The sequence below is a fragment of the Leucoraja erinacea genome, chromosome 5 (genome assembly GCF_028641065.1).
Source record: "Leucoraja erinacea ecotype New England chromosome 5, Leri_hhj_1, whole genome shotgun sequence".
Classification (NCBI taxonomy): Eukaryota; Metazoa; Chordata; class Chondrichthyes; order Rajiformes; family Rajidae; genus Leucoraja; species Leucoraja erinaceus.
This window is the reverse complement of record NC_073381.1, coordinates 14910271-14932465: the sequence shown is the minus strand read 5'-3', so window position 1 is coordinate 14932465 and position 22195 is coordinate 14910271. Positions and strand designations below refer to the sequence as shown.

General features: G+C 45.3%; 1 protein-coding gene across 4 annotated transcripts in view; it reads right to left on the bottom strand.

Annotated features, from left to right (window-relative positions):
* khdrbs2 (KH domain containing, RNA binding, signal transduction associated 2) overlaps positions 1-22195 on the bottom strand; it is a 393514-nt gene that overhangs the window by 173410 nt on the left and 197909 nt on the right. For 2 of the 4 annotated variants that reach the window (XR_008723423.1, XM_055635049.1), the window contains exon 4: positions 19284-19433. Coding sequence is in view for 2 of the 4 variants with exons in the window: in XM_055635049.1 (XP_055491024.1) it covers positions 19284-19433 (150 nt within the window). In the remaining 2 variants the exon portion in view is untranslated. The remainder of the gene's footprint in view (positions 1-19283; positions 19434-22195) is intronic. The other 2 variants (XR_008723424.1, XM_055635050.1) reach the window with 1 other exon arrangement.

The following is a 22195-nucleotide window of genomic DNA, read 5'->3' as shown; positions in this document are numbered from 1 at the left end:
CATTCCAAGAGCTCTCCCGGGTTTGCCCTGATTCGAACTTGGAGATTTACAGTAATGGCCACTCGTCGGTACTCGGGGCTCTCGTGGACATTTTTCAACATGTTGAAAAATCTTCACGAGTCTTCCCGTGCTTATCTGCCGTTAGCGAGTCTTCCCGAGTACCTGCCGTTAACGTAACGAGCCGCTAAGAGACGTCCCCGAGCTCCGACATACCCGCTACGTTCATTCTCCGTGCTTCCCACGAGTTTGATTTTCTTAAAACTCGGGAGAGCTCTTGGAATGAACTCGTACTGTGGGACAGGGCTATTAAGCAATCTTTAAAATTCTTTCCCCGCACGTTGCACTCTCTATAAATAAACACAAAGTGCGGGAGAATACGTGTTCGGCACGGACTAGAAGGGTCGAGATGGCCTGTTTCCGTGCTGTAATTGTTATATGGTTATATGGTTATATGGTTATATGGAACTCATCGGGCCAGGCAGCATATGTGGAGGAAATAGACAAACGACGATTTGGGCCAGGAATCTGAAGAAGGGACCATCTACCTCATTGGAGACCCTCAGACTATCTTTAATTGGACTTTACTGTCCTTTATCTTGCACTAAACGTTATTCCCTTTATCCTGTATTTGTACACTGAGGGCGGCTCGATTGTAATCATGTGTTGTCTTTCCGCTGACTGGATAGCATGCAACAAAAAATATTTTCACTGTACCTTGGTACACGTGACTATAAACTAAACCAAACCAACTAAGGGTGAGTGAACAGCCCCCCCCCCCCCACTGACTCAGGCTGCTCTGCCACTACACACCCGATGCCTGCAGAGAGGGTTGGCAGAGGGCGGGACTCATGAGTATATTGTTGCCTTTCCTTACTCTGGGCAGGCTGCTGCCAGTACAACTTGGCAGGTCGCCCGCTGCCCGTGTTGGCAGTTAAATCAGCCATGAGGGCATGAAACTGAAGCACTGAGACAGCGCATGGCTGCTGCGCATTGCTGCCTCCCAGCTGCAGGGCACAACCTGAGAAACACAGCGCGGAAACAAGTCCATCAGCCCACCGAGTCCGCACTGATCAGCGATCCCCACACACTAGCACTATCCAACACACTAGGAACAATTTACAATTTTACTGAAGCCAATTTATTTACAAACATGTCCGTCTTTGGAGTATGGTTAGTTTAGTTTAGTTTAGTGATACAGCACGGGAAAAGGCCCTTTGCCCCACTGAGTCTGGACCGACCAGCGATCCCCGCGCATTAACACTACCCTACACACACTTGGGACAGTTTTTATATTTATACCATGCCGATTAACCTACAAACCTGTACGTCTTTGCAGTGTGGGAGGAAACAAAAGATCTCGGAGAAAACCCACGTAGATCACGGGGAGAACGTGCAAACTCCGTACAGACAGCACCCGTAGTCAGGATCGTACCTGCGCCTCTGGTGCTGTAAGGCAGCAACTCTACCACTGTGCTGCCCCAGCATTTTGTTGCCCCAGCTTTGTTTAGGCTGAAACAGGAGCCATCCAGTAGCTAGTTTACCCAGATAACCCAGGCTTCAACGCAACACCACAGTGAGGGGGAGACAACCCTTGCCGTCTCCACTGAGGCATTACCAACCTAAACCCCACTTTGCCAGTCAAAGGTCGCTTGCTTTGGAGGGAAATGGCCGCCTGGCGACCCAGCTGGTAGAGCTGCTGCTTCTCAGTGCCAAAGCCCCTGCTTCGATCCTAACCTCAGCTGCTGTCTGTGTGTAGTTTGCACGTTCTCCCTGTGTCCGCATGGGTTTCTTCCAGGTGCTCTGGTTTCCTCCCACATCTCAGAGATGTGCGGGTTTGTAGTTTCTTTGGCCTCTGTATATTGTCCCGAGTGAGTCGGGAGCGGATGAGAAAGTGGGATGATGTGGAACTAGTGTGAACAGGCGATCAGTGGTCGGCATGGACTGGATGGGCCGAAGGGTCTGTTTCCTCACTGTATCTTTCAATAGAATAAGATGAAATGGAGACACCAGACTTTGTCATGCAGCAAGTTCCCAAGAAACAGCAGTTATATAAATGAGATGATTTGGGTTTTTTCTGCTCTGCCAGCATCAGCGAGACAGATCGAGGACTCTTGGGAGAACATGCCTCTTCTACAAAACAGCGCCGTGGGATCTTTACGATGTGCCTGAGAGTGGGGTTGCTACCTTGCTCCCAAATAGGTCAATCGAGGAAAATAGAGGAAAAGCAATGTTTATTTTATTGTCACAGGTACCGAGGTACAGTGAAAAGCGTTTGGTACGTGCTAACCAGTCAGAAGAAAGACTGTACATGATTACAATCGAGCCACACATAGTGTACAGATACACGATAAAGGGAATAACGTTTAATGCACGATAAAGTCCAATAAAGTCCAATTAAAGTCTCCAATGGGGTAAATAATAGCTCATGAGCACTCTCTAGTTGGTGATAGGATGGTTCAGTTGCCTGATACAGCTGGGACAAAACTGTCCCTGAATCTGGAGGTGTGCGTTTTCACACTTCAGTACCTCTTACCTGCGGGAGGGAAAGCACAGAGAAGCACCTTCCCAGACCAAGGAAAAAGTACCCAGTGATGAATGCCTGCCCTGTATAATACCTCACTCCCAGGGCTGGATTAACCATTAAGCAAAATAAGCACGTGCTTAGGGCATCAAGGGAAGGGGGGCACCACAGAAATGGTATGTAAGATTAATTTTGAGGATCTGATCAAAGACTTTGCAATTCAAAAAAGTAGGAGAAAACTTTTCAAATATAAATAAAGTGGAAGTATAAAAAAATAAACATTATTTTACATCTTACTGTTAGTTTTGTTTCATTTTGAAAAATAAAAATGTATTTTATGGTTTATTATTGTTTATATTTTGAATTACATATATATGGGGACACCAAAATCTTTTTAAGTGCTTAGGGCCTCTATGGGTCTTAATCCGGCCCTGCTCACTCCCATCAACCTGTCTTTGTTTCCTATCCCTGAATCCTCGTCGAAAAGCCATCTCTGTCTTCAAAGCCATCCACACACGCTAAGTGGACAATGTAGGCTAGTTCCAGGGGTGGAGAGAACTGTGGCAAGTGCTGGTATATAAACTACACATGTTGCTTTCAGGAGACGAGGGCAGTTAAAGGCTCTCTTTGACAGAAAAGACACAGTGCGCTCCACTGCTGCTTTTCGATCAAACCTGACTGTACAAGTTAGAGTGTTGCACTCACAAGTTAAATGTGCAGAACTCCCAGAGCCCTCCCAGTACCAGATGGTGCATTTAATAGCTGCTGATATAATGTTTCTGGGTCTACGTGCTGAGAAATTATATGCTTGGTTTTCAGCACAAAGGGACTGATAATTAACTTAGCGCGAGTGAAACTGAGTTTGCGATGGTTTTTTAATCAAGTAACCCCCTGTGTGGATAACCAGCACTTCCTCTCCATCACAAGAAGATACGGGGTGGGAGATTGCAACCTGCACGTGGTCCGCCCTGCTTCAACAAATGCAGTCAACCTGGGGTGCACAATCAAATAAGATCAAATAGAACAAGTTGGCCTACAACTTTAGGCTGTGCATGCCATACGCAAAAAGAAAACAAGAAGATATCACGAGCCAACTCTCCCCAACTACTACAGATGCGCTGTAGAACGCACTTGATCGAGGTGCATCACAGCATGGTTTGGGAACGGCTCCATCCAAGACAACAAGAAATTGCAGAGAATTGTGGACGCAGCCCAGGCCATCACATAAACCAACTCCCCTTCCATTCACTCAATTTATACCTCGTGCCGCCTCAGCAAGGCCAGCAGCTTAATCAAGGGCCAGTCTGACCCCGGCCATCCCGTCTTCTCCCCTCTCCCATCAAGCAAGAGGTATAGAAGTGTGAAAATGCATACCTCCAGATTTAGGGACAATTTCTTGCCAGCTATAATCAGGCATCTGAACCACCCTATCAACAACTAGAGATCAGCCCCGGGCTACTACCTACCTTATTGGAGACGCTCGGACTATCTTTGACCGAACTTTACTGGCTTTATCTTGCACTGAGATCCTGTCACACTCTCTGACAGGCTTCCTTTCCCCTCTAATTTGGCCCTGGGAGAGGAGGACATTGTCACGTTAAAACACTCCAGTGCCTTGTGACCAAGGCCACAATGATGTTCAATGCAAAATGGTTGCCGTCCAAAATGGAGTTCAGTAGCCTGACTTGTATCCACCTCCTACCTGTGTAAGAAGCAACTGCACATGCTGGTTTAACCCGAAGATAGACACAAAAAGCTGGAGTAACTCAGCGGGTCAGGCAGCATCTCTGGAGAGAAGAAATGGGTGGCGTTTCGGGTCGAGACCCTTCTTGAGATGGCACTGCCTTCTCTAAGGATGCTGCCTGACACCCGCTGAGTCTCCGCTGACACTTCTTCAGACCTACCAGGCTTTGTCACGTCTCTCCTCTCTCCCAGCTTTCTCCTCCTTGCTACAGTTTGTCTGAAGAAGGGTCCCGAATCAAAATGCCGCCTGTCCATGGCCACCAGGGATGCTGCCTGACCCGCTGAGTTACTCCAGCACCTTGTGACTTTACCGTAACCACTGGGCAAGGCACATGGATGGGAAAGGTTTAGAGGAATTTGGGTCAAACGCGGGCAAATGGGAGCAGCAGAGATGGACATCTTCGTTAGCATGGGGCGAGTTGGGCTGGAAGGCCTGTTTCCGTGCTCTATGGCTCTATGACTCAAATCAGATCCCCGACTTGGTTTCAGGCAAGGACAGACATAAAGTTCTGGAGTAACTCAGCGGGTCAGGTAGTATCCCTGGAGAAAAGGGATGGGTGACGTTTTGGGTCGAAACCCTTCTTCAGACTGTTTCAGGCAACCTACTTTAACCAAATAGTTCAGCAAAGCCACGCAATAACTAGTTAACTGGGCAACACAGTGGAGTAGCGGTGGAGCTACTGCCTTGCAGCGGTAGAGACCCGGGTTTGACCCTGACTACTGGTGCTTGCCTGTACAGGGTTTGTACATTCTCCCCGTGACCTGCGTGGGATTTCTCTGATATCTTCGGTTTCCTCCCACACTCCAAAGACGTACAAGTTTAGAAAACATAGAAACATAGAAATTAGGTGCAGGAGTAGGCCATTCGGCCCTTCGAGCCTGCGCCGCCATTCAATATGATCATGGCTGATCATCCAACTCAGTATCCCGTACCTGCCTTCTCTCCATACCCTCTGATCCCCTTGGCCACAAGGGCCACATCTAACTCCCTCTTAAATATAGCCAATGAACTGTCCTCAACTACCCTCTGTGGCAGAGAGTTCCAGAGATTCACCACTCTCTGTGTGAAAAAAGTTCTCCTCATCTCGGTTCTAAAGGATTTCCCCCTTATCCTTAAGCTGTGACCCCTTGTCCTGGACTTCCCCAACATCGGGAACAATCTTCCTGCATCTAGCCTGTCCAACCCCTTAAGAATTGTGTAAGTTTCTATAAGATCCCTCTCAATCTCCTAAATTCTAGAGAGTATAAACCAAGTCTATCCAGTCTTTCTTCATAAGACAGTCCTGATATCCCAGGAATCAGTCTGGTGAACCTTTCTCTGCACTCCCTCTATGGCAATAATGTCCTTCCTCAGATTTGGAGACCAAAACTGCACGCAATACTCCAGGTGTGGTCTCACCAAGACCCTGTACAACTGCAGTAGAACCTCCCTGCTCCTATACTCAAATCCTCTTGCTATGAAAGCCAACATACCATTTGCTTTCTTTACTGCCTGCTGCACCTGCATGCCTACCTTCAATGACTGGTGTACCATGACACCCAGGTCTCGCTGTATCTCTCCCTTTCCCAATCGGCCACCATTTAGATAATAATCTGCTTTCCCGTTTTTGCCACCAAAATGTATAACCTCACATTTATCCACATTATACTGCATCTGCCAAACATTTGCCCACTCACCCAGCCTATCCAAGTCACCTTGCAGTCTCCTAGCATCCTCCTCACACCTAACACTGCCCCCCAGCTTAGTGTCATCCGCAAACTTGGAGATATTGCCTTCAATTCCCTCATCCAGATCATTAATATATATTGTAAATAGCTGGGGTCCCAGTACTGAGCCTTGCAGTACCCCACTAGTCACTGCCTGCCATTGTGAAAAGGACCCGTTTACTCCTACTCTTTGCTTCCTGTTTGCCAGCCAGTTCTCTATCCACATTAATACTGAACCCCCAATGCCATGTGCTTTAAGTTTGTATACTAATCTCTTATGTGGGACCTTGTTGAAAGCCTTCTGGAAGTCCAGATACACCACATCCACTGGTTCTCCCCTATCCACGCTACTAGTTACATCCTCGAAAAAGTCTATAAGATTCGTCAGACATGATTTACCTTTCGTAAATCCATGCTGACTTTGTCCAATGATTTCACCACTTTCCAAATGTGCTGCTATCCCATCTTTAATAACTGACTCTAGCAGTTTCCCTACTACCGACGTTAGACTAACTGATCTGTAATTCCCCGTTTTCTCTCTCCCTCCCTTCTTAAAAAGTGGGGTTACGTTTGCTACCCGCCAATCCTCTGGAACTACTCCAGAATCTAAAGAGTTTTGAAAGATTATTACTAATGCATCCACTATTTCTGGAGCTACTTCCTTAAGTACTCTGGGATGCAGCCTATCTGGCCCTGGGGATTTATCGGCCTTTAATCCATTCAATTTACCCAACACCACTTCCCGACTAACCTGGATTTCACTCAATTCCTCCACCTCCTTTGACCCGCGGTCCCCTGCTATTTCCGGCAGATCATTTATGTCTTCCTTAGTGAAGACGGAACCAAAGTAGTTATTCAATTGGTCCGCCATATCCTGGTTCCCCATGATCAACTCACCTGTTTCTGACTGCAAGGGACCTACATTTGTTTTAACTAATCTCTTTCTTTTCACATATCTATAAAAACGTTTGCAGTCAGTTTTTATGTTCCCTGCTAGTTTTCTTTCATAATCCATTTTTCCTTTCCTAATTAAGCCCTTCGTCCTCCTCTGCTGGTCTCTGAATTTCTCCCAGTTCTCCGGTATGCTGCTTTTTCTGGCTAGTTTGTACGCATCATCCTTTGCTTTGATACTATCCCTGATTTCCCTTGTTATCCATGGATGTACTACCTTCCCTGATTTATTCTTTTGCCAAACTGGGATGAACAATTTTTGTAGTTCATCCATGCAGTCTTTAAATGCCTTCCATTGCATATCCACCGTCAACCCTTTAAGAATTAATTGCCAGTCAATCTTGGCCAATTCACGTCTCATACCCTCAAAGTTACCTTTCTTTAAGTTCAAAACCATTGTTTCTGAATTAACAATGTCACTCTCCATCCTAATGAAGAACTCAACCATATTATGGTCACACTTGCCCAAGGGGCCACGCACAACAAGACTACTAACTAACCCTTCCTCATTACTCAATACCCAGTCTAAAATAGCCTGCTCTCTCGTTGGTTCCTCTACATGTTGATTTAGATAACTATCCCGCATACATTCCAAGAAATCCTCTTCCTCAGCACCCCTGCCAATTTGATTCACCCAATCTATATGTAGATTGAAGTCACCCATTATAACTGCTTTGCCTTTGTCACAAGCATTTCTAATTTCCTGTTTGATACCATCTCCAACTTCACTACTACTGTTAGGTGGCCTGTATACAACACCCACCAGCGTTTTCTGCCCCTTATTGTTTCGCAGCTCTACCCATACCGATTCCACATCCTCCAAACTAATGTCTTTCCTTTCCATTGCGTTAATCTCCTCTCTAACCAGCAACACTACCCCACCTCCTTTTCCTTTCTCTCTATCCCTCCTGAATATTGAATATCCCTGGATGTTCAGCTCCCAGCCTTGGTCACCCTGGAGCCATGTCTCCGTGATCCCAACTATATCATAATCATTAATGGCTATCTGCACGTTCAACTCATCCACCTTATTACGAATACTCCTTGCATTGAGACACAAAGCCTTCAGGCTTGTTTTTACAACGCTCTTATCCCTTATACAATTATGTTGAAAAGTGGCCCTTTTTGATTTTTGCCCTGGTTTTGGCTGCCTGCCACTTTTACTTTTCACCTTGCTACCTATTTCTTCTACCCTCATTTTACACCTCCCTGCCTCTCTGCTCTTGTACCCATCCCCCTGCCACATTAGTTTAAATCCTCCCCGACAGCACTAGCAAACACTCCCCCAAGGACATTGGTTCCATTCCAGCCCAGGTGCAGACCGTCCTGTTTGTACTGGTCCCACCTCCCCCAGAACTGGTTCCAATGCCCTAAAAATTTGAATCCCTCCCCCTTGCACCATTTTTCAAGCCACGTATTCATCTGCAATATCCTCCTATTTCTGCTCTGACTGGCCCGTGGTACTGGTAGTAATCCAGAGATTATTACCTTTGAGGTCCTACTTTTAAGCTTATCTCCTAGCTCCCTAAATTCATCCTGTAGGACCTCATCCCTTTTTTTACCTATATCGTTGGTGCCAATATGCACCACGACAACTGGCTGTTCATCCTCCCCCTCCAGAATGTTCTGCAGCCGTTCAGTGACATCCCTGACCCTTGCACCAGGGAGGCAACATACCATCCTGGAGTCTCTTTTGCGGCCGCAGAAACGCCTATCTATTCCCCTGACAATTGAATCCCCTATTACTATTGCCCTTCCACTCTTTTTCCCCCCCTCATGTGCCGCAGAGCCACCCATGGTGCCATGAACTTGGCTGCTGCTGCCTTCCCCTGATGAGCAATCTCCCTCAACAGTTTCCAAAATGGAGTCTGAAGAAGGGTTTCGGCCCGAAACGTTGCCTATTTCCTTCGCTCCATAGATGCTGCTGCACCCGCTGAGTTTCTCCAGCTTTTTTGTGTAACCTCCAAAATGGTATACCTGTTTAGGAGGGAGATGACCGCAGGGGACTCCTGCACTTCCTGCCTGCTGCTTTGCTGACTATTGGCCACCCGTTCCCTTTCTGCCCTCTTACCTTTTACCTGCGGTGTGACCAACTCACTGTACGTGCTATCCACGACTTTCTCAGCGTCGTGGATGCTCCAGTATGAATCCAACCGCAGCTCCAATCGTTCAATGCGGTCTGTCAGGAGTGGTAGCTGAACACACTTCCTGGAAGTTTGTAGGTTAATTGTCTTGGTGTACATGTAAATTGTCCTTGGTGTGTGTAGGATAGCGTTAATGTGTTAGCACGGACTCGGTGGGCCGAAGGGCCTGTTTCCGCGCTGTGTCTCTAAACTAAACTGTGAATGTAATGGAAGGTGCAATCAAACCATTGAGACCAGTAGGAACTCCCCTCCACGCTGTGCCCATTGAATGTGTAGGTGGTTGCACACTGTGCTGGGTTTACAAGTCACAAGGTATGACTGTGTCGTGCTTTATTTGAACAGCAGCGGAGTTGTTGCACAGCAGGCTGGTGCTCTCTGTCTCTTCCACGCGGCCCTGAGTAGAATTAATTTTCCAACCCATTTTTTAAAATCATCCTGTGATCCTTCCGGGGCTCACAACTCCCCCTTCGGAAACCACTGCCTGAGAACACAAGCAAAAGGTTGTCCCTCTACCACCTTCCCCCTGAATAAAGACTTTAACAAGCTAGAGTAACGGCAGGGTTATAGTAACCTCTTTTAGTCCTTGTCGCACGCAGATTGCACCCAAGTTTTAATTAGCACTGTTGTCATTTCACCGAGGCTGCAGTAAATATTAGAAAAATAATTATAGATAGTGGGCAGTATAACGTTTCTCCCTTGTGGCCCTTAATGTTGTCTCAACTTAGACTGTAAATGAAACCATCCGTATTCCAATAAATCATTTCCTTCTCAACCCCAGAAGGATGATTGGCTCTGAAGGACGCTTTAATTATTTCTTGAGGTGATACGATGTGCTTCTGCAAACACCGGTCACCGCCACAGGCAAACTGGTGGCAGCAGCAGCATTGCAAAAGCAAGCATATCACACCCTGTGCAATGCCAGCCACTGCCGGGTTGTATGCAGTGTGGCTGAAGATACTGCTGAAGGAATGGCTCACGTTTTTGGTTGGGATGCTTCTTCAGTCATAGAAACATAGAAACATAGAAAATAGGTGCAGGAGTAGGCCACTCGGCCCTTCGAGACTGCACCGCCATTCAATATGATCATGGCTGATCATCCAACTCGGTATCCCGTACCTGCCTTCTCTCCATAACCCCTGATCCCTTTAGCCACAAGGGCCACATCTAACTCCCTCTTAAATAATGATGTCATCAGACATCACGACCCGAAACGTCACCTGTTCCTTCTCTCCAGAGATGCTGCCTGTCCTGCTGAGTTACTCCAACATTTTGTGTCTACCTTTGGTGTAAACCAGCATCTGCAGTTCCTTCCTAGTTCTGCTGGTCAGGTTTACTAAGGTAGTTAGCCACTGGTACATAGACTTGGACCAATTTTATTAGATTCCAGAATTATTAATGTACTTTTTAATTCACTATTTTTAGATGTTAAACAATATAATAACGAATTTTGAAGTGAACCTGGTATGTTGAAATGGAGGACACAATTTACTAGATTAACTCGGCATATCAGGCAGCATCTCTGGAAAACGTGGGTAGGTGATGTTTCTGATCAGATCCAAACCAAAATGTCACCTATCCATATGTGTAGGAAGGAACTGCAGATGCTGGTTTACACCGAAGATAGACCCAAAATGCCGGAGTAACTCAGCAGGGCAGGCAGCGTCTCTGAAACATAGAAACATAGAAACATAGAAAATAGGTGCAGTAGGAGGCCATTTGGCCCTTCGAGCCAGCACCGCCATTCATTGTGATCATGGCTGATCATCCCCAATCAATAACCCGTGCCTGCCTTCTCTCCATATCCCTTGACTCCACTAGCCCCTAGAGCTCTATCTAACTCTCTCTTTAATCCATCCAGTGACTTGGCCTCCAATGCCCTCTGTGGCAGAGAATTCTGCAAATTCACAACTCTCTGGGTGAAAACGTTTTTTCTCACCTCAGTCTTAAATGACTTCCCCTTTATTCTAAGACTGTGGCCCCTGGTTCTGGACTCGCCCAACATTGGGAAAATTTTTCCTGCATCTAGCTTTCCCAGTCCTTTTATAATTTTATATGTTTCTATAAGATCCCCCCTCATCCTTCTAAACTCCAGTGAATATAAGCCTAGTCTTTTCAATCTTTCCTCATATGACAGTCCCACCATCCCAGGGATCAATCTCATGAACCTACGCTGCACTGCCTCAATCACAAGGATGTCCTTCCTCAAATTAGGAGACCAAATTAAGAGACCTTCTCTTATGAGAAGGAATAGGTGACGTTTTGTGTTGAGACCCTTCTTCAGACTCTGTCACCTTTTCCTTCTCTCCAGGGATGCTGCCTGACCTGCTGAGTTACTTTGTGTCCTTTTGTGTAAACCAGCATCCACAGTTCCTTGTTTCTACATTCAAAGGGAGTGCAGCAATACGGGCCAGTTTGAAGCAAGTGTGGAAATGGGGCTGTTCTGAATTGAAAGAAGGCAGGAGAAGGTCCCAGTGAGTGGGAAGAGAGCTTGGGAACACCAGGGTGTGTGAGAAGTGGCGACTGGATCCAGGGCCTTGGTGGCTGGGAAATGAGCATGGGAATGATGAGTTGGTGATGCTAGTGATGGATAGTGAATAATAGTGATAGTGGAGTCTTACACCTGTGTAGTGACATGCTGACTCTTTACATCATTCCAGTTCATTCAGGGTTTCAGTCAGTAGGATGGGGGTGTTGTCTTTGAGACTCAGTGGCAGCCCCATTGCCAGCACAACCATATAACCATATAACAATTACAGCACGGAAACAGGCCATCCCGGCCCTACAAGTCCGTGCCGAACACTTATTTCCCCCTCGTCCCATCTACCTGCACTCAGACCATAATCCTCCATTCCTTTTCCATCCATATACCTATCCAATTTTTTTAAATAATAAAATCGAACCTGCCTCCACCACTTCTACTGGAAGCTCATTCCACACAGCTACCACTCTCTGAGTAAAGAAGTTCCCCCTCATGTTACCCCTAAACTTCTGTCCCTTAATTCTGAAGTCATGTCCTCTTGTTTGAATCTTCCCTACTCTCAATGGGAAAAGCTTATCCATGTCAACTCTGTCCACTCCAATCACCCCAATCGCAAGGCAACATTTCAATCCCCATCCTATTGGAAAAATCTGACTCACCTCCTCACTGTGAGACCAGAAGAGTGACTCATCTCATGAGTGGGAAGGGAAGTGGGGCCCCATGAGTGGGAAGACAGCACTGGATCAGGGCACCTGTGAGTGGGGAGGGAAAGCAGTGGGAACACCAGGTTCCTTGTTCTCCAGAGATACTGCCTGACCTGCTGAGTTACTCCAGCAATTTATCTCCTTTTGTGTATTAACCAGCATCTGCAGTTCCTTGTTTCTACTTTTGTACAGGTTAGATACCATTTGGCTTCCTTATTTTTTGCTTTCACCGTGCGTTCACTATTTGTGCTTCGCCTGCAAACATACCCAGATCTCTCTGAATCAATAAACAAGCTGCTGGCTTAGAAACATAGGAACATAGAAAATAGGTGCAGGAGTAGGCCATTCGGCCCTTCGAGCCTGCACCGCCATTCAATATGATCATGGCTGATCATCCAACTCAGTATCCTGTTCCTGCCTTCTCTCCATACCCCCTGATCCCTTTAGCCACAAGGGCCACATCTAACTCCCTCTTAAATATAGTCAATGAACTGGCCTCAACTACCTTCTGTGGCAGAGAATTTCAGAGATTCACCACTCTCTGTGTGTTTATTGCTTGTTTATTGATTCAAATAGATTCGTAGAGAATAAATAAACTCAGCAGGTCATGTAGCATCTGTGGAGGCAAAGGATGGTTGACATCTCAGGTGGAGATTGTAAAGGGAAGAGATAGATGGCTCCAGATGGTGTGAAGGACTGTATTAACCAGCATCTGCCCTTCTTTGTATCTTCATCACAACCTTGCTGGGTCGAGTCATAGTCATACAACGTTGAATCAGACCCTTTGGCCTAACTTGCCAACGCCAACCAACATGCCCTATCCACACTAGTGCCACCAGCCGGCGTTTGGCCCATCCCCAGTATTCCCTGGAAATGGTCCCTTTTATTTCCAACCTTTGCAGTTGCCGGGTTTCTGGGAAAGTCTCTGCAAGCTCCAGGCAGTGATCCTATATCTTCGATCCACGCACCAGGCACCGCGTGCAGAGCTGTTCCGAGGAGGGTGTTAAATGATTGTGATCTCACTTATAATTTACTCAAGTCAACGGGGTTGATAAAAAAGCCAACAGCAGATGTCACAGTCGTATACAATAAAAATAAAGACTTTCACTTTTAAAACATAATCCCTTTACGTCCCTTCCGGATGACTCCAAGTGTTTTACAGCCAGTGAAGTAATTTGGAGTGCTGCCTCTGCAGAGACTACTAAGCCAGTGCGCTTACAGAACTCCTTCTGCAGCAAAGTTGATGCTAACAATGACGAGCCTGGTTCATCGATGCAATAAATAAGCTAGGGGGCTTCCCAAGTATCTGAACCAAGGCTCTCATCCTATGACAGCAGTGCCTTGCATTTGCAAGGTACCTTCATTATGACAATAAAAAAGATACAAAGTGCTGGGGTCAGGCGGCAACTCTGGAGGACATGGATGGGCAACGTTTAGGGTCAGGATCTTTCTTGAGACTGATTGCAGGAGGAGGGAGAAAGCTGGAAGAGAGGTGGGGGGGCAGGACAAAGCCAGGCAAGTGATGATAGGTGGATGCAGGTGAGAGGAGGTTTGATAGGCAGATGGCTGGACAAATGGTAAGAGATGAAAGGAAGGAAGGCTGTGAGATAAGGGGAAAAAAGACATGACCAGAGGAAGATAGGTGAAAGGGGGTGGGGGAAAAAAGAAAGGGGGCGGGAATGTGGGAGAAATACGTGCCTCCCTTTTCCCCTTCCCCCTTCCTCCTTCTGCTATATCCCTTCGAATGACAGCCCCCCTTTACCCTTCCATCCTGTTATTTATCCATGCTCTCCAGAGATGCTGCCTGATCTGCTGAGTTACTCCAGTACTTTGTGTCAATTTTGTAACCCTGCATCAACAGTTCCTTCAGTCTTCATTGTGGCAAACTCGTCTTATAAACGTATGTCTTCATGTTTGATGAACATTATTTTAGCATCGTGTCTCTTCAGGGGATCGTTGGTCATTGGGGAAGGTTTTAAGTGGACCATAAAGGAGGGAAAGCGAGGCAGTGAATTTGACAGCGGGAATTCCTGGTTAGGACCATGGCAGCTTAAGGCAAGATCATAACCATTGTAAATCAGAAATGCCAGGTATCTTACCCCTACCCCCTTCCCTGGGGAAATCCGCGCATTCCTAGTGGAAGTTTAGTTTAGTTTTTGTTTAAAGCACAACACGGAAATAGGCCCTTCGGTCCGCCAAGTCTATGCCGACCAGTGATCCCTGCAGACTAACACTATCCTGCACATACTAGAGACAATTTACAATTTTACTGAAGCTTGCATGTCTTTTAGTGTGGGAGGAAACCAGAGCACCTGGAGAAAAACCACGTGGGTCACGGGGAAAAACATACAAACTCCATACAGACAGCACTCGCAGTCAGACTCACAACTTCTGAATTTTGACCCACTTATTCCCTTGATTTATACAGTAATTTCACTTCAAACAAGTTCTTTTCTCCACTAGATTTCCCTAACCTTGCTACGTTATGTATGGTTTTACTCTTGTTGCTTCCCTGCTAAGTGGAATTTCCACGAATAACTCCACACATTTCCCTACTAAATCCTTGCTTTCCAAAAATCCACATTTCCCTCTATAGCATTTTTTTAATCAACTGACTGAAATACTCTGTGCGAGAGTGCCGTTTAATTAGGTTTATACTTTAACCATCGCTTAAAGTTCAATCTTACTTCAGCAGTTCGGTGGTCATTGTGTCTAAGTTGATTTATTCCTCCTTACTAATCAGGCAAAAGCTAAATGTTGTTATCACTACAATATAAAGAGAAATCGATAGCAGTGTAACATTATTAGGCCACAGGGTAATCTGCTTTAATCTTTCCTTATGGAAACATAGCGGGCCACCAACCATCCAGGATTGCCCACAGTTTCCAGGAATCAAAGAAACACACCCTGGAGAGGCTGATTAAACCAAGAATAAAATTATCATGTCATAAAAAAATGTGTTATAGTTATCGACCATGGAAACAGGAGCTTTGGCCCACCAATATTAGGCACCCATTTACTTCATACGTTATAGGAGCAGAATTACGCCATTTGGTCGATCAAGTCTACTCCACCATTCAACCATGGCTGATCCATCTTTCCCTCTCAACCCCACTCCCCTGCCTTCTCCCTATAACTGGTAGTAATCAAGAATCTATCAATATCCACCTTAAAAATATCAGTTGACATCCTACACAGCCTTCTGTGGCAGTGAATTTCACAGCTTCACCACCTAAACCCTCGTCACATCCAGTATTCCTCTTCTACACAGATCAAGTCAAGTCAAGTCAATTTTATTCGTCACATACACATACGAGATGTGCAGTGAAATGAAAAATGGCAATGCTCGCGGACTTTGTGCAAAGATGTTGTCTGGCCTGCTGTTACTCCAGCATTTTGTGTCTGTCTTCGGTGTAAACCAGCATCTGCAGTTCCATCCAACACATTTTGTCCCTCATACTCGATATCCCTATCACTAATCCATGCCGACTCTGCCCAATTGTATTATTATTTTGTAAGTGCCCTGCTGCCTTTTCCTTAATAATAGACTCCGGTACTTCCCCTGTCAGGCTAATTGATCTATCGTTCTCCATTTGCTCTCTGCCTTTACATCAATGGGAACTGTTCCAGAGTCTAGAACTATTTGTTAACCACACGGCTTGTTGTAAAAATGTTGGTGGCTCCTTGAGCTCCGTCACCTGCAAGCTTTCTAATTCCACATTTATCCAATTAACTGAATTGATTTTTTTCCCCCCGATGCTGTTATAATTAATTTTCTCTGGATCATTAGTGCGGGGCTATGGATTACAAGTACTTTAATACGCCAGTACACCACTGTAGCCTGGGTGTAGAGGGACTTAGACCCTGTATGGTCACGAGTGCAATGGTCAAGCCAATGCTGACTCAAGAACGTCTGCACGATGAACATTTCTTTCCGCCTGCCTTACCTCATTTAAATTCACTCACTGTTTTGTGAGAAGAAAAATAATGGGAAGTAATACACAAGGGACGTCAAGGACTAAATCCGGTGTACTTGCAATATCGATTGCTAATTTCTCGGTGTAAATGACTTCACTGCTGATGACTGTGAACGCAAGTGCTATTTTGACTGGAGGTACAGGCGTATGCAGTGTAAGAGAAAGCCGTTCAGCCCAATGGCTCCATTCTATCCCTTTGAACACCCGCCATTGCAACATTCTACTCCTTCCTCCCACCCACCCATCTTCCTCTTTATAGTATTCTCCTCACTCATTCCACATGGCAGCAGGCCCCAAATGCACAACACTCCTTGGTTGAAAGAGTTTCCCCCAAAATCATTGAACCTATTGGAGACTGTCCTACATTAAAACTGTGTGCTTTTGCTTTCTTCCAGTAGGCAAATGGGATGCTAGCAATTTTAATCCTAATAATTCAGTCCTTACCTCAGTTCTTGCATAGGAGAGACTGTGGTGTTGGAAATTAGACCAGAGTGCAAGAGAAAACGCAATTTTACGCAAAATACAAAGTGCTGGAGGAACTCAATGGACCAGTAGCATTTGTGGAGGGAATAGACAGATGACATTTGGCTTCATAGTTATGTTTTTGGAGTTAACCCCCTTTTCAAATAGAAGACATGTATCCTTTTCAACTTGCATCAAAATAAATAACATAGCAATCTCAGCATTTGCAGCTTAAAGGGATGTGTTGCAAAATAATGGCAGAGAGAAGCCACGCTCACTGAAAGATAGAATATTAAAACAACAAGACTCGTGAGGTGTAGGTGCACGACAAATTGAGAAGATTCTCAAACTGGCATAAGGAATTCTTGGCTTTATTAATAGACAAGCAGGGGACAAAGACATGGAAACCTTGTTACATTGCAGCCAAGGTTACAGTGGAAGTAATTAGTTTCATTCTCCGCACCCTCGGTTAAAGAGCAGGTTAGGCGTTTGCGAGAAACTGCACAGCAGAGTGACTAGAATGGTGTCCGGGTTGTGGGGACTGAAAGGGAGACCCAAGAGAATAATATTGTTGTTCATTGAAGAGAAGATGAGAGTTGGCAGCAGCAAGGTTAACTGAGCTGTTGAGAAGGATTTGATACAATAAGCAAGGAGTAATTAGCTGCACAGGTAGGTACTGATAACCATATGTACATGTAATGTCACTCACTGCCAGAGGTCCGGAGCTGAGATCAGGAGGAATTTGATACTTTTTTATACAGCTGATTGTTATGGTGTAGAATGTACGGAAGTCTAATGGGGGGTGGAAGCAGATTCAGTTGTAATTTGCAGAAAATAGGTCACGTACACTTGGAGAGTAAAGATCAGTAATTTAAAAAATAAATGGTGCCAGCATCTGGTAACGGAGGATGAAATATACGGTTGGTATATCCCTTTTTGCGGAGTTTTTTTAAATAATAGAGCAATTGTTACTCTCTCTTTCTTTCTTTCTTTTCTAGGGTCTATTTCTTAACTCTCTTCTCTAACTCTCTCTCTAATGGGCTCTCTTTCTCCAACACTTTCCTGCACTATCACGACTCTTTCTTACTTTCCTTACTTCTTTTATTTCTATCTTTCTTAAAGCTCAAAAAATGAAGGGGTCCAACAAATGTAATAAGATATATGTGGTGTGTATTACTGCAACTTATTGTACTTCTAATAAAAAAAAAAAAAAAAAAAAAAAAAAAAAAAAAATCAGATGCTGTAACATCGAGTGAAGAGCCAACTCTTTCAGAGGGCCAGCATGTGACAGCAGGTTGAATGGCCTTTTCAACACCCTATTATGCATGTCAGGGATGCAGCTTCAGTCCCCCCCCAAACAAGGGAGTGAATAATTACATCCAAATGCGATTGATTTCTGCAGCAAAATCATTCATCATTCCTCAGAGACGAGGGTGTGGAGGTGAGCTCTGGTAATCGGAAGTGAAGTATACCAACCGTGTATTTCATCCCCCGTTACCAGATCCTGGCACCATTTATTTTTTAAATTACTGATCTTTACTCTCCAAGTGTACGTGACCTATTTTCTGCAAATTACAACTGAATCTGCTTCCACCCCCCATTAGACGTCCGTACATTCTACACAATAACGATCAGCTATATTAAAAAAAGTATAAAGCAGATGATTCCACAAATGGATTTCAAAATGAGAAAATGACTACCAGCAAAAAAAAAAAATCAACACCAGGATCTTGCTCTTGTGTCCACAGGAAGAGCAGATTATGTTTGGACATTCCCAAAACAGCTCTAGTTCAGAAATCGCTCTTATTCCATTAGCTGCTTCCTGTCAACAGATATGGGGCAGCAGAGTGGCACGGGTGATAGAGCCTCTGTCTCACAGCTCCAGCAACCCCGCTTCAATCCTCACCCCCAGGTGCTGTCTTTGTGGTGTTTGCTCGCTCTCCCCGTGACCCCGTGGGATTCCTCCGGATGCTCCGGTTTCCTCCCACGTGCTAAAGACCCGTGTTGGCTGGTTAGTTGTCACTATAAATTGCCTCTGGTGTAGAAGGGCGGTACAAACTGGAGGATTAGGGGGAGTGAATGGAAGTTTTATTTTAGCTTTGGAGATACAGTGTGAAAACAGGCACTTTGGCCCAACGCGGGAAAATATACAAACCCCGTACCAACAGCACCTGTAGTCAGGATTGAACCCGGGTCTCTCGTGCCATAAGGCAACAGCTCTACCATTGCGCCACCGTGCCACATTTTACTTGGACAGTGTGGGTTTCCTCCAGGTGCTCCAGCTTCTTCCTACATCACAAAGATGTGCTGGTTTGTGGGTTAATTGGCCTCTGTAAATTGCCCCTGGTGTGTAGGGAGTGGATGAGAAAGTGGAATAACATGGAACTAGTGTGAATGGACATAGTGAGCCATAGGGCCTGCTTCCATGTTCATAAGTGCATAAATTATAGGAGCAGAATTAGGCCATTTGGCCTACCGCCTCTACACCGCCATTCAATGATGGCTGAGCTGTCGTTCCCTCTCCACCCCATTCACCTGCCCATAACCCCTGACACCCCGTACTAACGTGAGATGTTTAAAGGCCGGGGAACTTACTGGCACCAGGAACTTCTTCACCTCGTCCAGTGCGTGGCTCATCCGTGAGTAGGCCTCTCCCGCTGGGACAAAGACCTCGATCAAGACGTGTAGATCATCACCCAAGTGTGCATACTTGGCCTCTCCACCTTTCCTCAGTTCTTCTTCCTGCTCAAAGAACATAAATTAAGGGAGGTTTTTAAAAGGAAAAGGAAGCACTCGTGTTTACGTCGAGAAAAGACACAAAATGCTGGATTGACTCAGTGGGACAGGAAGCATATCTGGAAAAAGGGAATAGGTGAGGCTTAGGACCTTCTTAAGACTGAGAGTCAGGGGGGAAAGGGAAAGGAGAGATAGAGATGGTGATATAGAGAGATATAGAACAAATTAATGAAAGAAATGCAAAAAATTAGCAATGATCAACGGTCGCTGTTGGCTGTGGACACTGCTTCAGTCATGCAATCTAAGAACACTTCTCAGACCATCAATAGACAATAGACAATAGACAATAGGTGCAGGAGTAGGCCATTCGGCCCTTCGAGCCAGCACCACCATTTAATGTGATCATGGCTGATCATCCCCAATCAGTACCCCGTTCCTGCCTTCTCCCCATATCCCCTGACTCCGCTATTTTTAAGAGCCCTATCTAGCTCTCTCTTGAAAGCATCCAGAGAACCCGCCTCCACTGCCCTCTGAAGCAGAGAATTCCCCACACTCACCACCCTCTGTGAGAAAAAGTGTTTCCTCGTCTACGTTCTAAATGTCTTACTCCTTATTATTAAACTGTGGCCCCTAGTTCTGGACTCACCCAACATCGGGAACATGTTTCCTGCCTCTAGCGTATCCAAACTCTTAACAATCTTATACATTTCAATGAGATCTCCTCTCATCCTTCTAAACTCCAGAGTGTACAAGCCCAGCTGCTCCATCAGCTGTCAGCTAATATGGGCAATGTGGTGATCAATTTCAATAGTTGAATGGTTCTTTATTGTCACGTATGCATAGCACAGTGACATTATTTTGCACAATCCACAAATGCACATTCGCCATATTATGTCGCCGTTTACCAAAGCAAGATCAATGATAGATTGCACGGTAATCTGTTTCAGAGGCGTTTATTGTTGGCAGGTGACAAGGGAGACTGGGTTTTTCAATGGGACCTCAATGGGTCATCCTTGCAGCTCTTTAATCTGAAGATAGTTCCTCCAACATTTTGCACTTGCATACTGGAGCCCAGCATCATTAAGGTTGAGAGGCTCATGGAGCTCCGTTATAGACACAAAAATCTGGAGTTACTCAGCGGGCCAGGCAGCATCTCTGGAGAGAAGGAGTGGATGATATTTGGGGTCGAGACCCTTCTTGCCGCGTTCATCCATTAGTTTAATTAGAGTCATACAGCGTGGAAACAGGCCCTTTGGCCCAACTTGCCCACGCTGGCCAACATGCCCCATCAATTCAGCAAGCATAATACAAACAGCATTCCCTAATTCACATTTTTGAAATGTCATTATCAAGGATAAAATGGAAAAGATCTAGCCAAGATCAGCATGGTACTCATGAGCAGAACCATATAACCATATCACAATTACAGCACGGAAACAGGCCATCTCGACCCTTCTAGTCCGTGCCGAACACATAATCTCCCCTAGTCCCATATACCTGCGCTCAGACCATAACCCTCCATTCCCTTCCCATCCATATAACTATCCAATTTATTTTTTAAATGATAAAAACGAACCTGCCTCCACCACCTTCACTGGAAGCTCATTCCACACAGCCACCACTCTCTGAGTAAAGAAGTTCCCCCTCATGTTACCCCTAAACTTCAGTCCCTTAATTCTCATGTCATGTCCCCTTGTTTGAATCTTCCCTACTCTCAGTGGGAAAAGCTTTTCCACGTCAACTCTAGTTTGCTTTCCGTTTTGTCCAGTGGGAAAGAAAGGAAATGTGTTGATGTCACCCAAGAGGGAGATGGTTGCCCGGGTGGGATTAGAAAGGGAATACGCCCTGTCTGTGGGCACCCTGAGGGAGTTCCGGGACCGCTGGGCTCCGCAGGGTGTTGAATGTATCCTCAATAAGGATTGTATCATAATTGTATAATAGTTTATTATGGATATATGTTTGTATTGTATTTATGGTGGTGGGTTCTGGCTTGTTTTATTGTAGTGTAAATATTATTTTTTAATAATTGAATACATTTTTTGATTAAAATAAAAAAAATAAAAATAAAATTAAAAAAAAGAGGGAGATGGTCGCCAAGGAGGCTGATCGACTAGGACTAAGTTTGAGAAAATCAAGATACTTTTCTCTGGAGGTGTAAATAGGCTGTCCCATCCTAACTAGAATGTAATTCATTGTCACACGCACCAAGGTACAGTGAAAGACGTTTTTGTGTTGTGTTATCCAGTCAGCGGGAAGACTGACTGATGTAACGATTTATCATGTCCATTGATACGCCAGGTAATGCCAACTTTAACAGAGCAAACCACCCCAAAGTATTTCTCTGGAGAGCTTCCAAACATTGTAAGCTGAAAGCTGAAACTATACAAACTAAAGCTAAACGTTGAAAGCTATACGAAAAGACAACAGATTAGTGCAGTTATCCACAGTCCTGGTGGGAGGTAGATTTTAAAGGGTATTCTAAGCATATGTAGAATTCAAGACACCTGTGGAATTGGCTGATAGAATCCTTGAACTGAGGAGGCAGAAGAAGATAATTAAGGTCTGATTCGGTATATCAGACGACAACCAGGGACTTTGATATTTTTGGCTCTCATCACTCTTTTCACAGCTGAGTCCTATTTTCTGATTCCGAAGGGCTTTGTCACTTGTCTTGATTCCCATGTAAACAACCGTGCAAGGGGAACTCAGCCTCAGATCGTCTCAGTGAGTGAACATGGATTGTGACAGCATGGCACCACACCTGACCTTCC